Genomic DNA, 27,284 nt, shown 5'->3' on the forward strand with positions numbered 1-27,284 from the left:
TTTTAGTCGTGATTTCAAAAGTCGCATATGAGTAGATTAAAAATAAACTAAGATGAATGTACAAAATGTATAACGACTTTTCAATTCTGACTCATTCGTGATCGCCTAAAAACTATTTTAATCGGCCATAATAGAATGGTCCATAAAAAATTCAATTATTTGAGGCCCCCAGGGGCTGCTTTGTGACTTACTTTCGGAAGAGATAGATTTTGAAAATATGGAGCTCTTATGTGTGTCACGTTGGTACAGTGGTAACATCAGATTTGAATGCTACAGTTTTGCTTTCGATTCTAGCTGAGGGAACCCAATACTTTTTTTTTAAAAACTTTTGAAATCACGACTATTATAATATATACAAAATTTTGACAAACTAGAATATATTTAAGCATATTTTACAACTAGATAAAAGCTGGGCTCTAGTCAAAAATATAAATTTCTATAGTTTGAGAGGAAGAAGTAATCATTTCGACCCAACATATTTGTAGCAATTGAATTGTTTTACATTAATTTATAATGAATTGATAAAGCAATTAGGAGTAGAAATTCCAAGTCATGAGAAACGATTTGACACCAGATTTAGATTTGAAAGGAGATAGTTGAAGATTAAAAAAAAAAAAAAATTAAAAAATTATAATGAAAGTCACAAAGTCATAGATTGCAGAGTCGGAAGTTTTGAAAGGAGTTAGATTTTTTTAACCTTCGAAAACAGTTTGAATGTTGAAAGACTTATGCAAAATATGGACTGTGCTATTTTATTTATTTTTTTTTAGATAGTATCTTGTTTATTAAGGTGAGGTGAAAGTACAAAATTATAAGTTAAAAAAAATAAAAAAGCAGACCTTCCCTCACCATATTAAAAATGAGTTTCTAATTAACATTATTTCAACAAAGGTCCTTATTCTGCGCAAGTACTGACTTTAAATATCTAACCTGATATTTTAAAATTCTAGTAGTTATAACCTCCGACTCTACAACCCGACGGTATATAAAGATACAACTCGAAGTAACTCTGAAGGTAACATGGAATCAGGTGTAAAATAAAAATTTTAATGATTGATTTCAACCGGCAAATGAAACGTCCAGTCTACATCAGCCGTGGCTACAAAAGAATAAAATTCATTATAGAACCAAACAATGTTATAGAAATCGGATGATAAAATAAATGGCCGTTAAACAAGGTACTTACCACCAAATGAAAGCGCTTGATCAACAGACACATCTCCTGTAGGAAGGTTAGGATTGGTGAAGTCTCTGCTCTTTTCATTATTGTATTTAACGTTGAGGCTTGTTAGTTTGGAGTAATCAATCCTCATAGTACAGCAGCCGTTATAAATATTTTGACCATCCAATGTCTTGAGAGGAGGAGAAAAAAAAAAAAAAGGTATTAAACATTGAGTTTCTTAAAGCCACAATACATGAGATGTTTTCAGTAAGTTTCTAGACATTTGTACAGGCACTTAAAATTGTTGTAGACTCTTGAAAATTCAGTATGTTATTGCTATACATCTTATGAGATGACTGAGCAATTCTTATGATTTCAGGTTCAAATGAACAGCTACAGCAGGAACTGGAATACAACCTAATAAAGTCTGATTCTCATAGCTAGTGAATTTCAAAAATGCATGTTAGAGCACTAAAGAATGATATGCAATAAAATTTTGTTTTAAACTTGGAAAAAATGCCACAAACGTATAGAACGCTTTAGACTGCTTTTAGACCATCTCGCATGAATCGAGCATCAGTTTTTGAGGGGCATAAGAGATTCAAGGAAAGCAGGGAATCTGGAGGTGTGGGAGGAGTAAGGAAGTCAGAACATCAGAGTTGATTGGCCAAATAAAGAATTTCATGGATAAGAACCTTTGTGTGTCTATAGAGACAATAAGTGCATAGTTTGATGCCAGTGTGGGAACTGTACACACGATTATTCGCAAGGAACTAAAGATGCAGAAGATTTGCACAAAGTTCGGCTTAAGGGTGCTCAGAGATCAGAAAGAAAAAAAATGTCATGACAGTAAGGAGATGGTTAAGTTGATTAATCCAGATCCCACAGTTCTGGATGCTCTGGTGACTTGCAATGAAAGCAGGATCTACTGCTGAGATCAAGAAACAGAACTCCAAGTGGAAGCATGTTGGCTCTCCCAGAGTAACTCCAGCCATAAACTTATGATAATCTTTTTTGCACAGGCATCATCTGCATGCACAGGGTTCCCACTAGACAGACTGTCAACGAGGAATATCATGTTGAGCCTTTTTCTGTTGGAAGAGGCCAGCATTCTTCAGATCAGGTCAGTGGCATTTCCAGCAGGACAATACACCAATCCACAACTCCATCCTTGTCACAGATTATTTGACCAAGATGGGCATCAAGACAGTTCCTCACCCTCCCTCTAGTCCAGACCTTACTTCCTGTAATTTTTGGTTATTTCCGTAGCTTAAAGAAAACCTAGTCTGTTGTTAGGAGACAATTAAGATGAAAAAGGCTGTGATGATAGTCATTGACATGCTCATAAAAGGACTTCCATGGGATCTTCAAGAAGTTGTTAAAACAGTACAAGTGCATTGCAAACGGAGGAGATTACTTTGAAGGGGTCTAGAGTTTCATGCATGTACTATTAACAAACGTGCCTATATGAAAAAAAAAAAAAAAAAAAAGTCTGCAAACTTATTGAATGCACCTCAATTTTCTCAAACGTAAAAATACACTTGTGGGGAATGATATATAGATTTTAGCTTAAAATCAATAAATATTTTATTATCAGCTGAGGAAGATTTTGCTTAAAACAAAAATAATAAAAATAGAATTAAAGTAATCATTTTGGCATAAGAAAATACACAAGTTTGTCCGATTCGGATATCAATTATGATATCCTTAAACATACCGATTTTTCTGATTCCAATTCACGGTCCCAACACTAACATATATAGAGCATATTTATTTACACATTTTATTGGCTACATATGTGCATACATGTTTCTGTCGCATCTCATTTACAAAACTCAATCAGGACTTACCTCCTTTTAAAATTCAACATTTTTTTTTTTTTTTATAAATCAAATTGAAAGAAGGGAGGAGGGAGTACAAAGAAACAGCAGAGAGGAAAGAGGGGGGGGAGACCATGAGGTATAGCTATTAGGCAGTTTGAACTATAAAGTCCTGTATATTTCACAATATTTCATAATATGGCGTTTCTGAAGTTTTGAGATGAGGATTGTTTTTTTTTGTATTATTTGGATTCATACTGTTCTCATCTTGAGTGTGATTTTCTAAGTTTTAGTGGAAATCTCAGACCTTTTCCAGATTGTTGAACTCGGGAATTTGGAACAGAACCCTTTATTTACTTCATGGGGGTTACATGCTCTTGTCCCGTTACTGAATAGAGTAACTAAGTAATTTGCAATTGTATTTTTCGGTCGCTCACATTGAGAATTGAACCTTTAGGAGACTATCAGGTTTACAATTGGAAGGAACCGTGGTGCAGATATTCTCCTGAAGGTTTAGTTCTCAGTGTGGACGGCCGAAAAATACAATTTGCGAATTACTTAGGACCTCTATCCAGTCATGGCTGATGGAACAAGAGCATGCTACTCCAGGAAATAAATAAAGGGTTCTGTTTGAAATTCTGTTGAAATTCTCGAGTTTGACAAGATACACCTGAAGAAGGTCGGAGGTTACATCAACATTGAGAAAAATCGCCCTCGCCCTCAAGATGAAAAGTTTGATGAATCCCAATAATAGGAACATCTCACAATATTAGGATTCCTATCAACACTCAATCTAAAGTTTTGTCTGTAACCTTTACAAGATGCATGCAGAAACATGTATGCACATATGTAGCCAACGCTTGTATAAATAAACATACCATAAGTACTCTGCTCGTCATTGAGCACTTTTAGACAACATTAATTTTTCAGCGGATTTACATCTAGAAAACGATGCATTATATTATTAATCTGTAGTAATAAATACTGACTTATGGTGACAAGTAGTTAAGATTGTATCACTAAATACAAAGACGATTATGGTTTCCAAAATTTATAATAGAATTGTTCACAAGGATCCGTGGCATAATGGTTAACATACTTAGTAAAATTCAGTTGTAAGTTACACTCTTCTGGTGATTGAAGGTTTAATTCTCAGTGCAACAATACGATTGCAAATTACCATGCCAAACAGGGTAGAAGTTTTATCTCAGTTGGTTAAATAAAGCGTACTGTGCAAAATTCGATTCCAAAGTTTGACAAGATACACCTAAAGAACGGTGAAAAGTTACATTGACTGAAACGCGAAAATAACATTTAAGAGGAGAACAATCGTTCGAACAATTCCATCACGTATTAAACAGTCAAGCATGATGTGATTAAATAAACAAAAATCATTGGAAATTTTGTTAAAGTTGACAGATTTGGATTCGTTCTATGACATATGAAGCCTACAAGTGATCTTGTGCCATGCAACATATCAACGTCATTTGACAAAGTTATTATTTGATGCTTGTTTAGAATCACACTTAAAAAAAAAAAAAAAATCTTTATGATGTACAAACTTTGTAATGGAACAAATGTCATATTCCAGAAATTGTATAAATTAATAAAGTGCTGTTGTGTCATTATATAATAATAATAAAAAAATGTTTTGGTAGGTGAGTATGAGAATCGAACCCGTACCCTTAAGTTGGAAATTAATGTGTGAAAAAAAAAAAAAAAAAAAAAAACGTGCGATGTTACCATCGGGCCACCGCAACATACAGCGTAGACGTGTTTGAATTTATTTATGTAACTATAACTATAAAAACAGGCGTGCGTAATAAAAGTTAACTTTGCTGCTTCCATTTGACCTAATTAAGGTCAAATAGAAGTCACGCAGCATAAGCGTCTGTTCCCGGCGCATTGCCGCGAACACGTCCATTTGAGTTTAGTTTCATTTTATTTATACTAAAAAGCCCAATCAACACGCGAGAAGCCAAAATAACAATAATTTTGTAAAGATCGACGTAAATAAATCTATACGCTACGCGCTTTCCTAATTCCTAGATATTATGATATAGGACCTATATACACAGTTTTAAGTGATAGTAACGACCCTGGGAGCCCGTACGAAAAGCCTTTGAAGACATACACGAAATGATCACACATTTTGCCTTTTATATACATATAGATAAGGAATATATATATATATATATTTGATCAATTTACGGGATTTTTGGAATATGATAGGATTCGATGACAAGTGTACATTTTTATTTTTAAATTCAAACTTCAGTTTTTTTCTATTGGAGTGGAAGTAATTTATTTTTGAGATAAAATATATTTACCATTCGAGCACTTCTGGCACTAACTGGATCACCAAACTGTAGGAGAGCCTGAAAGCTATCTGCAAAAAAGATTAATGTCAACTTTTGAAATGCACGCAATCATTTCATAAATTATGAATTTGAAAAAAAAAAAAAAAAAAAAAAAAAAAAATTTCCAAGTCATAACCAAATAATTAGACCAAGGATATTCAAGAGAAATTACAACTTTAAAAGACTTCTCTAGAAATTCAGAATTGCAAAAAAATATAAAAAAGTGTGAAAAGAAAACTTAAAACTTACTATTTTTTGTAAATGTGATGATTTTCTGGATGTGTCCAAATTTGCAAAATATCTGGAAAGAAATTGAAAGATAAAAGCATAAAAAAATAGAGGTAAAGCTCAAAATCTCATTTAGTTTGCTTAAAGCGTTTGTTAACTATATTTTCTTATATGCATATACGATTTTATGGGCAAGTCTTTAAATAATTTTTATGGTTAATATTTATAATCTGCCACATTTTATAACAGATTAATTTAGTTGAGGAAGACGCTAATGTTATTAGTTTTCACCTTTTCAAATATTCTGATACTTTTTATGTTCTGAAAACAAAGTCGCCATATTTTATCAAAATCGGTTCGTATATTTGATCTGATTATTCTGCGGATTCTGTTTAGAATGAAGCAGTAGATTGATCTGGTGATCAATATGCAATCGAGCTGGGAAAGGTTCGACACTAAAAAGTCTTCAGCCATAAAGCTCTTGATTGTATAAATTTACAAATGCAAAAATGCTTTTCAAGTCTCAGCAAATAATCTTGTAAAAAAAATAAATAAATTTAAAGACTAAACTCAACACTTATTTTTTTTCAAAATTTGTTTAAAGATTTTGCGCTTATTTAGAATTAATTACTCTTAAAAAAAAAAAAAAAAAAAAAAAAAAATCTTCAGGAGGTACAAAACTCATCAAGGAATGAATGGCAATCCAAAAATCATGTAGATTGATTAGGTTTTTTTTTTTTTTTTTTTTTTTTTTTTTTAAGAAAAAAATATTTAACAAAAACAAGTTTTACACTAACAAAATCTCTAATTATTTTTGAAAATATCAGAATTGATTACTAGAATTAAAAACCTAACATAGCAAAGATTTTAAGAATTAATGAGTTTTTTTTTTTTTTTTTTTTTTTAGATTACTAAACAAAGTGTTCATTTGTTATTTTCATACGAATACCAAGGTCAACATCAGCCGAGAAAATAGAGCAGGGTGGCTTACCTGACAAAGAATGTCAATGTTAATCTGGAATAACATGTTATCGATGATAACTCTGAGAATAGTCTTGGCCATTTCATCAGGATTGCTCATAATTGCTTGTGCCGCTTGAAGAGCAGCCTGTGCGCTCGTATTCTGCAAGTCAAATTTTTAAATGCATTAATATTCGGAAAACAATTTGGGTTCTAAACAATATCAACTAAAAAAATAAAGACCTCCCTAAAAAAAATGTTTTTTTTAGGAATGAATTTAGCGAATATAAAAACATGCTCCAAATGTGCGGATGTTAAAGGATTTTTTTTTTTTTAGTTCATCGATAGCGAATAATAATTTGATGAATAAAACTTTTAAAAGATACTTACTTGATAAGGGTTTTGGACGTCTGTCTTTAATTCCTTATGGTTAGAGAACTGCACATAGACATCTTTATTGCGAATTTTGGGTTTCTCATTTGTATAATATAAGACCATAGATTCAGACTGTCTCTCATCAGCAAATTCCATAAAAGCCTTAAAAGAGAAATATAACAATAGAATTATTATTAACTGAAAACTACCAGGGCAGCCGGTTGAAAAAAAAAAAAAAAAAAAAATCTGAACCGTTAATGGCAAACTATCGGAATTCGTTCAGATTGAAGAGAATTACTTGAAAACATCATGCAAATAAAATACAAATTAAATTTACCTGATTTTTTTGCTTAAGCAGTAAAAAATTTGTTATGTGGCCAAAAGGCATGCCAAGAGGAATGACATCTTGTTCAGCTGCCTCACCCGGTAGACCGCGAAGATGAACGACTTTTGATACTGGGGTTGTCTGGCTTTCCAGTTTCACCTTTAAAAAAGAAAAATAGATAAAGGATAAAGAAAGCATACACACACAATAGATTTAATATGGAAAATATAACAAAGCAATCATAAACAGGCAAAATTTATTTTGCACAGGAACACCAAGTAATAAAAAATTTATAAACCCTTGAACACCAAGTAATAAAAAATTTATAAACCCTTGAACACCAAGTAATAAAAAATTTATAAACCCTTGAACACCAAGTAATAAAAAATTTATAAACCCTTGAACACCAAGTAATAAAAAATTTATAAACCCTTGAACACCAAGTAATAAAAAATTTATAAACCCTTGAACACCAAGTAATAAAAAATTTATAAACCCTTGAACACCAAGTAATAAAAAATTTATAAACCCTTGAACACCAAGTAATAAAAAATTTATAAACCCTTGAACACCAAGTAATAAAAAATTTATAAACCCTTGAACACCAAGTAATAAAAAATTTATAAACCCTTGAACACCAAATAATAAAAAATTTATAAACCCTTGAACACCAAGTAATAAAAAATTTATAAACCCTTGAACACCAAGTAATAAAAAATTTATAAACCCTTGAACACCAAGTAATAAAAATTTATAAACCCTTGAACACCAAATAATAAAAAATTTATAAACCCTTGAACACCAAGTAATAAAAAATTTATAAACCCTTGAACACCAAGTAATAAAAATTTATAAACCCTTGAACACCAAGTAATAAAAATTTATAAACCACATTTTGGTTGTCCACACACACACACACACAAAATAGATGTTAGTTTTGGTTAATGTTTTGCAGTCTCTGTTAGAGAATTGATCGAGAGAGAGAGAGATGTGTAAAGTATATCGTAGATACGTTGACCGGAAGTCAAGATCAGCTGATCGGATTGCGTGTGAGTCAAGTGATCAGGTTAGCTGAATCGTGGAGATTGGTTTAGACTTAGAAGAGGACGAACGGCTTCACCATTGTCTCCTTCCCTTCACTTGGGGGGGGGGGGGCTGACGTGTGTAGAAACGAGACCAAGAGTACCACACAAGCCAGATTCACTTTCCATCATTCTGCGAGACATCTGGAAAGTGAAATAAAAACCAATTCATCATGTTGGAGTGAATGAATATTCGTCTAAAACCAGTACCAGTCTCCTCTCCAAGACGAGATGATTCCAGATGGACCAATATCCAAGACGCAGAAGGTATGTTAAAAAATACATGTACCACACACACAACGGCATATGAACATATTTAATAGACTGGACCACTAGACGATCACACACGATCCCCTTTATGATACAAAAACACAACATCTCATTCAAGTGTAATAATTTGTTTACTCAGATTTTTTTTTGTTCATATTTTAAATCCAATAGAAAAACTAGATACCAGTTTATATGGAGGTGACCTAAGAAACGTAAAAATTATGAGAACAGTCATCCAATGTAAGTATGCAAGAAATGACATGAATAAACAATATTCGTAACATCGTAAAATGTATGGAAGAACAATCAATAATGCCTTGAAAGAAAGTGACTATCACATTCTCCAAAAAAAGTTTAATAGTCCGAATGAAAGTAATGTAAATGATAGCAATTTCAACTCGTGAAAATATCTGTTTTGAAACAATGAAAACAAAAACATTGTGAAATGTGATTACATAAAACAACTTGGCAATCCAAATTCACCAGGTGCATGTACATAGTCTAAGAAAACGCCATACTGCACTCGTAACTCTAACATGCAGTAAACTCCGGTGCATATCAGAGATGCATGTTAACCCTGCAACTAATAACGTTTATTCCCAACCCAGTATGATAAAGTTTTAACTACCTAAAACAGATAAAAGGGGAAGTGGCACAGTAACGGCAAAAACAATCAAGATCATCGCTAAGAAAAGCTCAACCAGAAAGACTTCACAAATGGCACAAATTTTTTATATAATTTTTACATTTCCCAAGCAATAAAACTTATCCTAATTATCCAATTATGCCGGATTTTTTTCGCATCAAAAGGGAAACGTTTCTTTTGTTCCTAAAAGTCTCATTAGCTTTTTAACAACTTCCACAAAAAATTCACTTCACCTTTCTGCCTACCGACCTCTGACCACAAAAATAAAGTTTTAGAAATCATACCATAAAAAATATAAAGCTAAGAGTCTTTCTGGCAGTTTCTCATTTCTATTCCTATTGAAATAAGACTCCCAAAATCTATGCAACAACATGCTAAAATCCAAAAGAAGACAAAAGCATGAACCATACAATGAAAATAAGATGTTTTAAAGAAGAGGGGGGGGGCACAGGGGTTAACAAGTCGTCATAACAGCTAAATCTAATTTTCAAGTTAGAAATAACACATGTAAAATACTGCAGCCAATATATTACTTCCAGGCAAGCACAAGCGTTTCACGCTTACGCTATCTTCAGTGTAAGAAATAATAATTACTGCTGGTTGGAGGATCCAAACTCAATCGCAAAGTCACGTTAACTCTGCAGCACAATATTTAATCTCTAGGTCAACAAAATTTGACAAAGAATTTAAACCATACGTCAAATCAGCATATGATCATACAGTGTTTTCAACACCAAGGACAGAACCTTGCTTTGCATCTACTTTGACGGCTTACAAAATCTCATACAGGCCCAACCCGTTTTATTGTAAACTTATACAAATCAGCAAGGTGCAACTTATTTTAATTGACATTGAGAATTCACTATAGTGTTTGATACAACCACCCGTTTTATAGTGGTAAAGTTATACTGCCAAGGTTTTGTGGATTTGACTTAGTATGCTGCTAGTTTAAGGATCATATATGTACAGAAAGCAACTGTAAGAGGAGAAACTATATTTAACAAAATTACACTTCTAACGATTACTATGATATTGTCTCTTTGACTACTGAACACGAGGTAACCATTATCCTCGAGTGGCCTCTTGGCCCTGATAAATGGTTATTCCTTTTTACCCCCCCCCCAACCCATTATCCCCACTTGTCCTCAGTTCAAAAACATTTTGTAAAAAAAGCCAATTAAATGATACACATTTAATCTGAAACCAATTTTTTTTTTTTTTTTTTTTTTTTAATGCAAATTATGAAAATAAGTTTTCATATTTTTATAATTTAGAAGCTAGTAGACCTATGAGTTTGCAAGGGCACACGTTTCTAATAAGAGCATAGAATCGTCACTTCTGGATTTATAATTCATTTGTGGACGAATTCACTCATCTTTGCCAAGTATGACATTAAGCATAACATGTCGGTGGATTGGAGCAGTTATCGAGGTACTTGTACACATCTTGTCATGTCTATTTCAAAGTGCGACAGACTGACCAAGTACGGACACAGGTAAAATCAACTCCTCAACCCAAGATAAAAATGCAATTGTATTATAAGATTTTTTTTTTAAATAAAAAAACTAATAAGCTTATGCAAAGACAAATAACATGGATTTGCCAGTGATAAATTGCCATCAATTTTTTTTTGGTAATGCAACAAAACTTAATTTGTTTTTTTTATTTTTGTGATGAGGATTGGTAATTTTTTGTATTATGTAGATTTTTTGGACTATTGTTCTCACTTCGGATGTTTTTCTCACGTTTTAGCCAATGTAACCTCCAATCTTCTTCAGGTGCATATACCCACACTGAATGTTAATAGTGAATGTTGTTTGTGTTTTTCAAATGTGCTCGAGCTGTTGGAAATTAAATTGAATTTCTAATGGCTCTTCCATGTTGGTAAAACAAATATTCACCAATAACATCCTGTTTTTATTTTTTTAAAATCCTTTGAGACGAAATCTTCATAATTTATACATTCATGTTTTTGTTGCAGACTCATCCTCATTGTTGAATAAATAAATTATCAAGACCTTGTCTCAAAAGATTCTAAAAACAGAAAACACTATTCGGTACAGATCTGACAATGGAAGACCAGATAAGATCTCAAAATTGGATTTAATAAGACCATAAAATCCAACCTTCATTGCCCTTCAAGACTCGTGGTGCAGCAGATAGAGGCGTTGAGTCTCTTTCGTTCCAGATGAGACTTGTCTGAAGATAGCAATTTCAAATCCTACCCAAAAGCAAGCTGGAGGATTAATTGGTCAAAACATGGCAAGACAACAACTATGGAAGGCAGTAATTACTAGGGATACAGTTACAAGATTCAGCATTTATCCTGTTGTGGTTAACCACCTGAAGAAGGTCAGAGGATAAGTTGGCTGAAACGTGGTGAAACAATAACTATGAACATGATAACAGTCCACAAAAAACGAATACAATATCCAGTGTGGATGTGCACCTGAAGAAGGTCTGAGATTACATCAGCCAAAATATTCAAGATGAGGATATAATTAATTTAATTTTATTATTTGCACAATTATCCTCATCTCCTAGTTGTTTTTATGAAGTTTCAGCCAATTATTCCTCTGCCCTTCGTCAGGTTAACCGTAACTTGATATGAATGTCGAATCCTCCAACTACATCCACAGCAATTACTGCCTTTAATAGTTGTCATTTCACTACGGTTAATCCTGACTGGCTTTGGATGGGATTGAAAACAACTAGAAGATAAGGATAATAGTCAAAATAATTAAATAAAATAAATTACTCAAAAAATAATTTCAAATTCAAGAATATGAGAACAATAGTTCAATTCAAACAATTTAATTATCAAAATCAGATACGAAGCAAAATAGGATAAAAAGTTTGCTTTTTTTTTTTTTTTTTTTAACACAAAGTTTATAAAAACGCAAGGACCAACCACTCAAGAATAAGGGCCAGTGAATGTCGTGTAGACAGTGAGACAATACCGTGATGATGTAAGGTTTGAAATAAGAGGACAGCTCAACAAGAATGTATTTACAGAATGCTTTCACATATTTCTTTTTTTTCTTTTAAAAAGAACATGACCCAATGTTCACACAATAGTTTGCATGTGCCGATATATAATATATATATATATATTTGATATGTAGTTTGCTTGAAGCATTGTGTGGGATAGGTATGTAGTAGAGATTTAGAAGGCTATCACAATGCGAGGAATGAGATATAGTCGGTGTTAATGAGAGAAGACGAAAACAAGTGGCAATTTACAAATCAATAAGTACATACTGATATGTCTATATATACATATATTTATTCAATTGTAATAAGTATAAATGTCTTACTCGTTGGTTCTGTGACAATATCCATATTTTGGGAAAAAATTCCCCCTTTTCAATTCATTTTTTTGTTCCATCCGGCGTGCTTTGAATCAAATCGAACTGTCACATCCACCATTTGAAAGGGAATTTTTTTTCCGAAATATAGATATGTCAGTATGTACTTATTGATTTGTAAATTGCCACTTGTTTTCGTCTTCTCTCATCAACACCGACTATATCTCATTTCTCGCATTGTGATAGCCTTCTAAATCTCTACTATATATATATATATATATATATATATATATATAGTGCACAAAGAAATTAAAGCAAGTCTTTTTCCTCTAATTTTTACTGCCGTTTCATGGTCACAAAAGTTGATATCTGTACTTTTGCTTAGGAGGAGGGGGAAAAAAGACAGATACATTGCGAACAGTCTTGAAGATTGGAGCTGATGTGCAACTCATTGTCATTAAGAAAATATTTTAATGAAATAGTTTCTAAATTTTTAATTAACCCCAACCAAAACAAGGTGTACGAGACATCGTGTTCAACATGTTCTATTGATAAAATTTAAAAAAAAAAAAGTCGACAAAAATAGGACACTTAATTTTAAGCGACTTTCGTTGCCGACTAAAACCAAAGATTAATCGATAAAATCTGAAGGTAACACTTGAAATTAAGAGAAGGAAAGTAAATTTCACTTAGGAATCCTGCGCTTCACTTTACGGGATCATACAGATCTCAAATCTACAAAATTCCATTTTGATCAGTGTGCAAATTGTTTTCGACAATGCAAAAAGCAGATTTCATTCATCACTATAGTAGAATTTTCATTTTTCAGACGTGAAGATATATTGCTAGCATATATAAATAAAAGATAAATGATTAAGGTTAATACCTTTTTGGCATCATTGTTCATTTCAGCACTGTCCACGTGGTGAGGGCTCATTCCAGTCCCGTTAGTAACCATTGGGCTGTGGGACATAAGTTCGTCCGATCCTCTCTGAAATCAAGAACAAATAAAAGATAAGCAAAGATCAACCGTAGTGATTACGCAAGAAAACTGGACATTGTAAGGAGGGGGGGGGGGGGGATCAATGGAAGTTTTTGTCAGTGGTTGGAGCAGCAACAGTAGTGAGACATTGTAAGGAGGGGGGGGGGGTGTAGCGAAGAACATTCCCAATAATTAAAATATAAATAAGTATGGCTCATGATACAAATATAATTTGCTTGGTTCTTAAAAGTATAATTCACGGTTGTGCATATATATTTATATTTAAAGAGAAAGAAGGGGACTGCGTTGCTCATCTATTTGTCATGCATATAATTATAAGATTTAAGAAATAGATTTCAATTATTAAGCCTTTTCAAATGTTAAGACGACTTAAGAAAACAGTCTAATAAAAGAAAGTAATTAGGGTCAGTAATTGGGATGGGGGGGATGCTTACTAAAGCTGGTGAGACTCCCATCTCCCCTCACTAAAAAAAAAAAAAAAAAAAAAAAAAAAAAAAAAAAAAAAAAAAAAAACCTGACATGAGTTTTAGGGTTATTGGTAGTTGACCCGCTCCCACTACCTCTTTTTAGTACTTTTATTTTTTATTAATCAACCAAGTGCTCCTTACACCCCACACCAAAAAAGTATTTTTTTTTTTTTTTTTGTGGGCAAAATTGATTTTTTAGGAGTTCCATAGAATATAAACAGATTTTTTACGGTCCTGGGGTATTCATGTCGAACACTTTAAGATTGTGGAAGAATGTGGGACTATGTTTTGCCCTTCTCCCTCACCATTCAATTTTTAAACACTTTTAAAAGCTCAATTTCACCCAAAATTATGTTAGGTGACATTTTATTGCATGTAAATAACTTAAAAAGTTTAGTACATGTTAAGTTTTAAACCCACTTTGAATGCTTTCATAACATTTTCTATCAAAAGATTAAAATGGTCGACTTGTTTATGAAACCGAAATGTATTCTGGTGAATTTAATATCGAATGTGTTTTCTTGCCTTATTTTATGCTATCCTATTTCAATAAACCGATTAACAGCCATAAAAAAAAAATATATAATTACATGTATATTAAACATTAGTAAATCTCACCCAAGAAGCGTTTTTATTATTTTTAGGGTCATTTACATGACACACACACACACACACACTAAGTTAGAATTAGAGCGCATATATTTAACGTAAAAGGAATTTCCATTTTCAGGATATCCTGGTGTGTGTGTGTCAACGTACTTAAAGAAATAAACGGTAAGATGGTCAACATCTTGAATGTAGAATTTTGTAATTTGTATATGCTCTGTAGTTACATTGAGCTTCATAAATTAAAGGATTGGTATGAATAAAATATGAAATATAATTAAATAAGCACATATATATATATATATATATATATATATATAATTTGGAGTTTTTTTTTAATAACAAGATTACGTGTGGTTTTACGAAGTTGTCACTGATTTAGGGTTAATAGTAAAATAAAAAAAGTTAGCTGCCCTCTAAACAGCTAGATTTTTTTTTTGAAAACGGCAAAACAAGTCACGGTCGGAAACTGATTCCTAAGTCTAAATAAATGAATAAAAAAAAAACAAAAAAAAACTTTATTCCATCATGGGGGGGGGGGGGGGATAAAATTTTTCGTCAGATCCAACGAGAATCACCCCCCTCCCCTGTTCCATATATTTGTGTCCTAATAATAAGTCCACTTAACATGGGAAGGTTGTTGGTGTTTATTATGATGGGGGGGGGGGGATTTCTCGTACAAGTCCGCCAAATTTTCTTTTTGTTGATGGGGGGGGGGGGGGGGGTCATCGAATGGAATTAAAACAAAAACTAGAAAAAAGAAAAACACGAGTGTTTTATTAAAAAAAAAAAGGTTGAAGGAATTCAAATCTCGAAAAGTGGAGGAGGAGGCATACGTGTAGAGGAAGTAGGAGGAGGTTAACAGGAAACGTTCTCAAATACAATTTCATAAAAGGCCAATGGCCAAGATTCGATGTTCTTTTGTTTTTTCCTTAAAATTTAAACAAAACATACTAAATGTGTTTAATGGCAGACGTGTCATGTGGTTTTTATTTATTTGCAAGTTCAAGTTTATTTAGTTTTCTGTGCGGTAAAAAAAAAAAAAAAAGGGGTTAGTAAAGTTTTAAGACAATAAAATAGGTTTCACACGAAAAACAAAATGAACGTCGAGTAAGGGACAAAGATTAAAAAAAAGAAGCCGACATTTATTTTCGTATTAAAAATCATGAAACGATGGCGCACGTAATCATGTCCTGTGATTGCTTGATAAATCCGATAAAGAGTTACAATAGACAAAAGATAACCACACAAAATGAAACAAGGGCTCATGAAATAGAACTGATTTTACTGTTGTATTAACGCTATTGCATAAATGTATTTTTTTTAATAGTTTTTATTAATCGTACGGAAAGTTTTTGTATTCCTAAAACAAAACTAAAGCTTTTTTTTTTTTTTAAATTATTTTCCAGAGTTGAACTTTGCATGATGGCTTTTCGCCTATTGTATGTAACTCGTTATGGGATCTTTAGCAAGCATATTATGAGTAGCCATTGGGGCTAATCTATACAAGCACAAAGGAATGAAAATATGAGGTAAAAAGAGAAGTGGAAAAGATGAAAACAGAAAAAGGAATAAATATAAAAAAAAAAAAAAAAAAAATTAAGAGGAAGAAAAAAGTGAAATATTTTTTTTAATGAGAAAGAGACTCACAGAATCGAGAAGAAGATGACCTTTTTTATGGAAAGGAAGAGAAAAATAAAATAGCCACAAAGCAGGAATGTCCGTACGTCCGTCAGAGTTGGAGGATGGTTGTTTTAGAGAATTCAAAATAGGTAAAAAAAAAAATGGAAAAGACTAGAAGAAAGAAACTTAGGATGAAGAAAGGAGAGAGCGAGAAAAAAAAAAACAAGTTGTCCTAAAAAATAATTGGACTTTAGTTTGGCGGTTATGAAAAAAAGGAGGGATTTCGTTTTTTTCTTTTTAAGGGCGACACAAAACGGATTTTTAGTATGTTAAAGACGAAGAGGGAGGACAGAGTGATGGGAGGAGATGGGAAAAGAACGAAGAGAGGGGGAAATGGCTGAGAAGAAGGTTGTATAGTGAGTGAAACAAACGGAGGAGGAGGAGAGAAAAACAGATAAATTTAGTACAAAGACGAGCAGCAGCCGTGGTTTTAGAAAACACGGAGAGAGAGGAAAAGAGAAACACAGAGAGAGAGAGGAAAAAGAGAAACACAGAGAGAGAGAGGAAAAAGAGAAACACAGAGAGAGAGAGGAAAAAGAGAAACACAGAGAGAGAGAGGAAAAAGAGAAACACAGAGAGAGAGAGGAAAAAGAGAAACACAGAGAGAGAGAGGAAAAAGAAACACAGAGAGAGAGAGGAAAAAGAGAAACACAGAGAGAGAGAGAGGAAAAAGAGAAACACAGAGAGAGAGAGAGGAAAAAGAGAAACACAGAGAGAGAGAGAGGAAAAAGAGAAACACAGAGAGAGAGAGAGGAAAAAGAGAAACACAGAGAGAGAGAGAGGAAAAAGAGAAACACAGAGAGAGAGAGAGGAAAAAGAGAAACACAGAGAGAGAGAGAGGAAAAAGAGAAACACAGAGAGAGAGAGAGGAAAAAGAGAAACACAGAGAGAGAGAGAGGAAAAAGAGAAACACAGAGAGAGAGAGAGGAAAAAGAGAAACACAGAGAGAGAGAGAGGAAAAAGAGAAACACAGAGAGAGAGAGAGGAAAAAGAGAAACACAGAGAGAGAGAGAGGAAAAAGAGAAACACAGAGAGAGAGAGAGGAAAAAGAGAAACACAGAGAGAGAGAGAGGAAAAAGAGAAACACAGAGAGAGAGAGGAAAAAGAGAAACACAGAGAGAGAGAGAGGAAAAAGAGAAACACAGAGAGAGAGAGGAAAAAGAGAAACACAGAGAGAGAGAGGAAAAAGAGAAACACAGAGAGAGAGAGGAAAAGAGAAACACAGAGAGAGAGAGGAAAAGAGAAACACAGAGAGAGAGAGGAAAAGAGAAACACAGAGAGAGAGAGGAAAAGAGAAACACAGAGAGAGAGAGGAAAAGAGAAACACAGAGAGAGAGAGGAAAAGAGAAACACAGAGAGAGAGAGGAAAAGAGAAACACAGAGAGAGAGAGGAAAAGAGAAACACAGAGAGAGAGAGGAAAAGAGAAACACAGAGAGAGAGAGGAAAAGAGAAACACAGAGAGAGAGAGGAAAAGAGAAACACAGAGAGAGAGAGGAAAAGAGAAACACAGAGAGAGAGAGGAAAAGAGAAACACAGAGAGAGAGAGGAAAAGAGAAACACAGAGAGAGAGAGGAAAAGAGAAACACAGAGAGAGAGAGGAAAAGAGAAACACAGAGAGAGAGAGGAAAAGAGAAACACAGAGAGAGAGAGGAAAAGAGAAACACAGAGAGAGAGGAAAAGAGAAACACAGAGAGAGAGGAAAAGAGAAACACAGAGAGAGAGAGAGGAAAAGAGAAACACAGAGAGAGAGAGAGGAAAAGAGAAACACAGAGAGAGAGAGAGGAAAAGAGAAACACAGAGAGAGAGAGGAAAAGAGAAACACAGAGAGAGAGAGGAAAAGAGAAACACAGAGAGAGAGAGGAAAAGAGAAACACAGAGAGAGAGAGGAAAAGAGAAACACAGAGAGAGAGAGGAAAAGAGAAACACAGAGAGAGAGAGGAAAAGAGAAACACAGAGAGAGAGAGGAAAAGAGAAACACAGAGAGAGAGAGAGGAAAAGAGAAACACAGAGAGAGAGAGGAAAAGAGAAACACAGAGAGAGAGAGGAAAAGAGAAACACAGAGAGAGAGAGAGGAAAAGAGAAACACAGAGAGAGAGAGAGGAAAAGAGAAACACAGAGAGAGAGAGAGGAAAAGAGAAACACAGAGAGAGAGAGAGGAAAAGAGAAACACAGAGAGAGAGAGAGGAAAAGAGAAACACAGAGAGAGAGAGAGGAAAAGAGAAACACAGAGAGAGAGAGAGGAAAAGAGAAACACAGAGAGAGAGAGAGGAAAAGAGAAACACAGAGAGAGAGAGAGGAAAAGAGAAACACAGAGAGAGAGAGGAAAAGAGAAACACAGAGAGAGAGAGGAAAAGAGAAACACAGAGAGAGAGAGGAAAAGAGAAACACAGAGAGAGAGAGGAAAAGAGAAACACAGAGAGAGAGAGGAAAAGAGAAACAGAGAGAGAGAGAGGAAAAGAGAAACAGAGAGAGAGAGAGGAAAAGAGAAACACAGAGAGAGAGAGGAAAAGAGAAACACAGAGAGAGAGAGGAAAAGAGAAACACAGAGAGAGAGGAAAAGAGAAACACAGAGAGAGAGGAAAAGAGAAACACAGAGAGAGAGGAAAAGAGAAACACAGAGATAGAGGAAAAGAGAAACACAGAGAGAGAGAGAGGAAAAGAGAAACACAGAGAGAGAGGAAAAGAGAAACACAGAGAGAGAGGAAAAGAGAAACACAGAGAGAGAGGAAAAGAGAAACACAGAGAGAGAGGAAAAGAGAAACACAGAGAGAGAGGAAAAGAGAAACACACAGAGAGAGAGAGAGAGAGAGAGAAAGAAAGAAAAGAAATCTAGAGAGAGAGAGAGAAAATAAATACCGAGGGAGAGAGAGGGTGAAAATAAATCCAGAGAGAGAGAGAGAGAGAGAGAGAGAGAGAGAGAGAAAGAGAAGAAATCCAGAGAGAGAGAGAGAGAAGAAATCCAGAGAGGGTGAAAATAAATACGGGGAGAGAGAGAGGGTGAAAATAAATACAGAGAGAGAGAGAGAGAGAGAGAGAGGGTGAAAATAAATACGGGGAGAGAGAGAGAGAGAGAGGGTGAAAATAAATACAGAGAGAGAGAGGGTGAAAATAAATACAGAGAGAGGGGGGGTGAAAATAAATACAGAGAGAGGGGGGGTGAAAATAAATACAGAGAGAGGTGGGTGAAAATACAGAGAGAGAGAGAGAGAGGGAGGGAGGGTGAAAATAAATACTGAGAGAGAGAGAGAGAGAGAGAGAGAGGGGGTGAAAATAAATACAGAGAGAGAGGGTGAAAATAAATACAGAGAGAGAGAGAGAGAGAGAGGGTGAAAATAAATACAGAGAGAGAGAGAGAGAGAGGGTGAAAATAAATACAGAGAGAGAGAGAGGGTGAAAATAAATACAGAGAGAGAGAGAGGGTGAAAATAAATACAGAGAGAGAGAGGGTGAAAATAAATACAGAGAGAGAGAGAGAGGGTGAAAATAAATACCGAGAGAGAGAGAGAGAGAGAGAGGGTGAAAATAAATACAGAGAGAGGGGGGGGTAAATAAATACAGAGAGAGAGGGTGAAAATAAATACCGAGAGAGAGCGGAAATACCGAGAGAGAGGGTTAAAATAAATACTGAGAGAGAGAGAGAGAGAGAGCGAGGGGGTGAAAATAAATACCGAGAGAGAGAGAGAGGGAGAGAGAATAAATACAGAGAGAGAGAGAGAGAGAGAGAGAATAAATACAGAGAGAGAGAGAGAGAATAAATACAGAGAGAGAGAGAGAGAGAAAATAAATACAGAGAGAGAGAGAAAATAAATACAGAGAGAGAGAGAGAGAGAGAGAGAAAATAAATACAGAGAGAGAAAGAGAGAGAGAGAGAGAGAGAGAGAGAGAGAGAGAGAGAGAGAGAGAGAGAGAGAGAGAGAGAGAGAGAAAGAAAAAAAAAATATATGCAGAGAGGATGCTAGAAAAGCACACGCTAACTAGAGAGAGGGGGTTGAACCCCAAAAGAGTGCGCGCGTTTACTGAAAGGTAAAGCTGCGCATTAACATACATAGCTTTTTATTGGCTTGTCCCTAAGTGAGTCATGGCTAAATTACTCAGTTTCATAGCGTTATGGACAGTTTATTCTTTTTGATTATTTGAATATAGGCGAGAGAATTGATGATGGAAATAGTCAAACCAGCTGCTAACATTAGAGGAGAAAAAGGCGGCTTAATGGTTGCAAGTGGCCGACGCCGCAATGTGGTAGCCATTAAAAAAAAAAAAAAAAAAAAAAAAGGAGGTACAATATGAAAACACGGCCATCCATATTAAATATTTATGTCAACCCGAAGAACCATTTTTTTATATATATAAAGTTAGATACAATTATTAAAAAGACGAAAAGGGTAAAAGTTTTTTATTTTCACAAATCAACTGATATACTTAGTTGATCACGAACCAAGCAAGCATTTTAGCTATTAAATTTGATGCTTTCAAAAAAGGTACTTGTACAGTTTAGTAAAGACATTAAAAAAAAAGAAAATATCGAAAAAAGGTTATATTGTACGCATCTGTTTTTGGACCGAAGATCTCCGAAAATTCATTTAATTTGATGGAGTATTTTTTATTTTATATATTTTTTTTACAGCGGAAAAACACATTTTTATGAGAGCGCGTTGAAGTCAGCCATTGTGAAATTTGCTGAACATGCCACGGGGAGATAACTCCATGTAAAGCGCCGATACTCCCTCCCCATCTTTAATTCTAGCTTTTCTACCTAAAAATCGAACCTTTTGCTCGGTATCAAATTTTTTCGCTGAAAAAAAAAAAAAAAAAAAAAAAAAAAAAACTCGATCAAATTAAGTGAATTTTTTTTTTTCGGAGATCTTCAGTTCAAAACGGATACGTACAACTTTTTTTTTTACCCCCCGATATTTTCATTTTTTTTAATGTTTTGACTAAACTGTACACGTACCCCTTTAAAGCATCTTACCAACATTTATACTGAGTTGAGAGAACAAATAAATGAAAAAAAAAAAAACAAAAAAAAACCCCTGGGTTTGTATTACTGTACACTGATTCGAAAAAGTTGTCAAAAAATAATATAAATGTTATCAAAAGGCAATATAAGTTACTTTTCTACCTAACTGGATATGTTTTTAGTGTTTTTATTGATTGTAACATGTTTATTCAGCTCGAAAAACTGTTTACCAATGTATTGGAAAATTAAAAATGGCGCCCGACTCTCTCTTTGACACGGTAAGTTTGGGAAAAGGAGTTAAAAATAAAAAAAAAAACTATACAAAATACTGTTAAAAACCCATCGAATATATGTCAGCCTATGTCACGGTAATATCTTGAGCGAGTTTCAAACAGTATTTTGTCTAGTTTTTTTTTTTTTTTTTTTTTAACTCCCTATCCCAAACTTATAGTGTCAAAGAGAGAGTCCGGCGCTATTTTTAATTTCCTAATACATCGGTAAACACTGTTTTTCGAGCTTAATAAACATTTTACATTAAATAGAAATACTAAACAATTATCCAGTTGGTACTTGTACAGTTTAATCAAGACATAAAAAAATGAAAATATCGAAAAAAGGTTATATTGTACGTATCTGTTTTGGACTGAAGATCTCCGAGAAGAAAAAAAAAAAAAAAAAAACAATTTCATTTAATTTGATGTAGATTTTTTTTTTTTTTTTTTTTTTTTTTTTTTTTTTTACAGCGGAAAAACACGTTTATGAGAGCGTGTTGAAGTCGGCTATTATGAAATTTGTTAAACACGCCACGCACGGGAGATAACTCCAGTTAAAACGCCGATAACTCCCTCCCCATCTTTAATTCTAGCTTTTCTACCTGAAAATCGAACCTTTTGCTCAGAATCATAATTTTTTTTTTTTTTTTTTTTTTTTTACAGCGAAAAAACAAAGTGAATTTTTTTTTTTCCGGAGGACTTCGTTCCATAACGAAACGTACAATATAACCTTTTTTTTTTTTTTTTTTTTTTTCGATATTTTCATTTTTTTAATGTCTTGATTAAACTGTACAAGTACCATTCAGTTAGGTAGAAAAGTAACTTATCTTGCCTTTGATAACATTTGTCATATATTTGTTTTTGACAACTTTTTCCAAATCTTTGTGACACAAACCCGAACTTTAAAGGATAGCAATAATTTTTTTTGTTCTGTTGGCTAATGTTAAAAGCGTATTAAAAAAATAAAAATATACGATAAATATTTTGCCAAAGACAAGTTACTCTTCTACCTACCAAGACAAGTTTTTATTGCGTCTTTTATTTTACTGCGTTTTTTATTGCAATACACAACTAGTATCAACTTTTAACGAGAAAAAAATGTCCAACAGGCTGTCCAATGGAGTCTCGATAATCGCCCAAAACTCGAAAATTACACAAAACTGCTACTAATAAAAATATGCAGTTCGACGAAAAATTACATTTTAGCACGATTGACGAGTTATGAATTAGCACTGTTTAATTTTTGAATTTTGGGTGATTACTAACATAGCATTTGTCTAATGTTATCGATAAGTCAGCCATTTTGTTTTCCAATGTAAGAGTCGACATTAGTTTTGTAGTATAAAAAAAAAAAAAAAAATGGTAATTTACGAGGTGCCCCAGCGTATTATAAACGCCCCAACTTCCACATGTTAAGAACGGCTTTCGGAATACCCCCCATAACCTCGAAAACCGCTCTTAACATGGAGAGGTTGGGGGGATGTTTATTCCGAAAGCCGTTCTTAACATGGGGTGGTTGGGGGTGTTTATACTACGCTACGTAAAAATATACCAAAAAACTTGTTTGTTCACGTAGATATTGCCTTTGGTAACATTTTCATACTTTTTTTTGTTTGTTGGCTATTGTTAAAAATGTCCCCACGCCCCGTACATCTGGCTACTATTGTCAAAGTTTTGGTAAAGTTTAAATTTTGAAAAGATGCATCTAAAGATCGAAGGTTATGAAAGTTATAAGTGGGGGGGGGGGGCCAACTTTTATACGTTATAAGGTTACAAATACAATAAACGTACGTTCTTCTTGGTTATTGTAATGAAATTTGAAGTTCAAGCGAAACCAATGGGGGATGTTTTACTATACACATAGCTTTGCAAAAGTTGTCAAAAAAAAAAAAAATTATATATATATATAACAAATAAATGTTACCAAAGGCAATATAAGGTACTTTTCTACCTAACTGGATAATTTTTTAGTGTTTTTATTTAATGTAAAGTGTTTATTCAGCTCGAAAAACTGTTTACCGATATATTTGGAAAATGCAAATGGCGGCGAACTGTGTTAAATGTTAGTTTGGGAACACGAGTTAAAACTAAAAACTATACAAAATACCGTTAAAGACTGACAGATCTGTGAGCTTATGTTACGGTAACATATATTGAGTTAGTTTCTAACAGTATTTTGTATAGTTTTTTTTTTTTTAGTTTTAACTCATTTACCCAAACACGTATTCAGAGTCGGCCTCATTTGTATTTTTCAAATACATCGATAAACACTACGTTTTTGGAGCTGAATAAACATGTTACATTAAATGAAAACACTAAAAAATTATCCATTTAGATAGAAAAGTAACTTCTCTTGCCTTTGATAACATTTGTTATATATTTGTTTTTTTGACAACTTTTTCGAATCGTAAAACAAACCCTTTAATATTTCATTTATCGAATTTCGCTACAATAACGAAGAACCTAGACGTGTTTACGATCAGAATATGGTGGATTATTTAAGGCTGATAGGCAAGATGGTTATGGTATAAATATGGGGTCCGAAAATCCAGTCTCGTCCTGAGTTCGGGGGTAAAGTGGGTCTGTCACCGGTGTCGACGAAGAACCTTTGAATAAACGCGGCAAAAAAGTAGTTTGGGTTTGTGTAAGATACTGGTTTCTTTCAACTTATTTTTTCAAAACAAATTATACATATTTAAAAGAAAACCCGGTTTTCGTTGCGTAAAAGAAAAAAAGGTGTTGATGCACTTATGTTACCGTGCTTTTTTTTTTTTTACGGTATTGTTTAAATTGTTAGGTAAAAGTACAGAAAATTTACAAAATACCCTCCCTCTTCAATGAAGTATTTAGATGTAAGAGATGGCAAAAATTATGATCAAAATGAAGTATCTGTTCTGATACTACAGTACTACAGCTACACTTCAGTTTTTCTGTTCCCGAAAAGTGAAGGAGAAATCCTTTTAGACTGACGCAATTCTTATTTCTGTCCAATCTAGAGATTCGAAAATGTTGTCAAAAAAAAACATAACAAATAAATGTTATCAAAGGCAAGATAAGTTACTTTTCTACCATATATTTTCCGTGTTTTTATTCAATGTAACATGTTTATTCAGCTCGAAAACCATACAGTGTTTACCGATGTATTGGAACATTCAAAATGGCGTCTTATTCTCTCTTTAACACGGTAAGTGTGGGAAAAGATGTTATAAATAAAAAACCGGATAAAATACTGTTAAAAACTCGCTCAATATATGTTACCGTGACATGGGTTGACATATATTCGGCGGGTTTTTAATAGTATTTTGTATAGTTTATTATTTATAACACCTTTTCCCAAACTTACGGTATTAACGAGGGTGTGAGACGCCATCTTGAATTTTCGAATACATCGGTAAACACTATGTTTTTCGAGCTGAATAAATATGTTAACACGAAAAATATATCCAGTTTGGCAGAAAAGTAACTTATCTTGCCTTTGATAACATTTGTTATATATTTATTTTTTGACAACTTTTTCGAATACCCTTCCCCTCACATTAAAAACCAACCTCTCGTCTAATTTTGCCCTCGTGGGGAGTAAAGTAAATAGGGACATTTTTTTTAAATATATTTATGCACTTATGTTACCGTACTGAAATAACATTTAGAAATCCGTTTTTAACAGGGGAGGAAAGAGAGAGTGTTTTATAATTTTTCTGTACTTCACCTAACAATTTAAAAAATACCGCAAAACTTGAAAATACTATTAAAAAAAATAACACAAGTACATAAAGCACCTTTTTTCTTGTACGCAACGAAAACAGGGGTTTCTTTTAAATATGTACAATTTGTTTTGAAAAATAAGTTGAAAGAAACCCATATCGCAAATCAAAACTGATAAACTTCTAAACAGTCTCTACTTTTTTGCCGCGTTTATTCAAAGGGGTTAGGTTCTCCCTCGACACCGGTAACAAACCCATCTTTCCCCGAACTCAGAACGAGGTTGGATTTTTGGACCCTATCTTTATACCATAACCGGGAAGACATTTGGCAAAGGAAAGCGAGTCCATTAAATGTGACATTTTCGAGTTGCTTTAAAAGTGAAAAATTTCTGACGCAATAACTCAAAACCTAGTAACACTGGGGAATAAAATCGGCTGACATTTAAAAAAGGTTCCAGGGAAGGAAAGAGATTGGCTGGGAAATAGTTTTTGCTGTTGCTAAATTCACATCCAGTATTCGGGTGAGGGAGGGATACGAAAGTTCAAATCCAGGCAAGCTAAAATAACATGTCTCTAGACATTTGAATACATATTAATGAACACATAATTTTAGCAGAAAATGCTTAACTGCACGAGGGTTTTTTTTTTTTTTTTTTTTTTAAACCGCAATTTTCAATTTCGCAACCAATAATTTAAATAAGCTGATAAAATGTTGGACACTTGTTTTATTGGGTTTTGAAAGTTCACTAGAAGGAAGTTTGTTCATTGCTTATTGCCTAAGGCGCCCCTCACGGGGAAATACCGATAGGCCAGAGTGCGTCGGCTTCTTAAAACCACGCGAGATGTTTTGTCAAAAAACTTCCTAGTAAATAGTTACATAAAATATTAAAATAGCCATGAACACTAGATTCATTGAGTATGTTTTACTGTCCAACCCCCCCAATTTTTTTTTATATATATATATAAAAAATAAATCTTACCAAAGGCAAGAGAAGTTACTCGCCTAACTAGCTAGAAAGGTTTTTACTGTTTGTACTTAATGTAAACTGTTTAATGGGCTCGAAAAACAAGTTTAAAGGGTACACAGTCACATGAATGAAAAAAAAAAAAAAAAAAAAAAAAAGGGCCGCGTAACAAATACATTGTAGCCATTTTTTTCTTGTGGCCGCGTACCCTTTGAACTTGCTTGCTTTTTGAGCCGATTAAACATTTTAGGCTTTAAAAACCTTCCAAGTTGGGTAGAAGATTTTGCCTTTGGTAAGATTTATATTTCTAGAAAACGGCTTAGATGACATTTGAGCACAAAAAAAAAAAAAAAAAAAAAAAAAAAAAGACTAAAATATGGGTTCCATGTTAATTCCATGCACATTTTTACAGATGTATCATAAATACATCCACATACATCACCATAAGATGGTTAGAACACGTTTTTCAATATCGAAAATATTCAGCCCCCCCCCCCAAAAGGCACTTTAAATTGAAAAGAAAAATGCATGTTTTCTTGTCGACACTTTCCTAAGCGATACCCACTCCCTCTCCCATGGCAGTCTCGCATTCAGACCGTCGGTTTCAATGAGTAAAAGCAAAGCAACCAAATGTAGCTACTTTAATATATATTACGAAAGGCCAAACATGATACCATCGGTTTCAAAATCAATGTCAACCATTATTTTCAAGTTAAATTCATTTTACGGTAACTTGTTTATTAAATTGTTAGGTGAAAGTACAGAATAGTTAAAGTTCAACTCCTGTTAATGGATTTCTAAATGCCATTTCACCGCAGTTCGTAAACTGCACAAAATATCTCAAGTTTCTATTTACTTGTCTCCCCACAAGGGAACATGTTGGTTTTTCTTATGGGAGGAGGGATAACCAAACGAGAGACACTGGAGTGAAACAAAAACTTCAATTGTAATGACAGCAGAACATATGTGATATCAAAACAGACACTATACTTTGCTCCTAGCAGACAAGTGCAGTATAAATAGAACTGACCAGAAGAGTTATCGCCCTTAGAAGAACCATTTTAAAAACATTTGAGGAGGGGGGGCTTTATTT

The 27,284-nt window shown here is 33.7% G+C and overlaps 1 protein-coding gene across 48 annotated transcripts in view; it reads right to left on the reverse strand.

The window, feature by feature from the left end:
• Positions 1–27,284, reverse strand: part of LOC145287760 (polypyrimidine tract-binding protein 1-like) — a 124,136-nt gene that overhangs the window by 18,465 nt on the left and 78,387 nt on the right. For 43 of the 48 annotated variants that reach the window (XM_080135583.1, XM_080135555.1, XM_080135586.1 and 40 more), the window contains 7 exons: positions 13,423–13,527; positions 7,243–7,389; positions 6,921–7,067; positions 6,562–6,693; positions 5,592–5,643; positions 5,313–5,371; positions 1,187–1,352 (listed from right to left, as the gene is read on the reverse strand). In XM_080135583.1, the coding sequence (XP_079991709.1) occupies positions 1,187–1,352; positions 5,313–5,371; positions 5,592–5,643; positions 6,562–6,693; positions 6,921–7,067; positions 7,243–7,389; positions 13,423–13,527 (808 nt within the window). Of the gene's footprint in view, positions 1–1,186; positions 1,353–5,312; positions 5,372–5,591; positions 5,644–6,561; positions 6,694–6,920; positions 7,068–7,242; positions 7,390–13,422; positions 13,528–16,262; positions 16,573–27,284 lie in introns of those variants that run through there. The other 5 variants (XM_080135580.1, XM_080135577.1, XM_080135578.1 and 2 more) reach the window with 2 other exon arrangements.

This window comes from Euprymna scolopes, chromosome 11, assembly GCF_053919585.1.
Source record: "Euprymna scolopes isolate OS-2025 chromosome 11, ASM5391958v1, whole genome shotgun sequence".
NCBI classification, from domain to species: Eukaryota; Metazoa; Mollusca; class Cephalopoda; order Sepiida; family Sepiolidae; genus Euprymna; species Euprymna scolopes.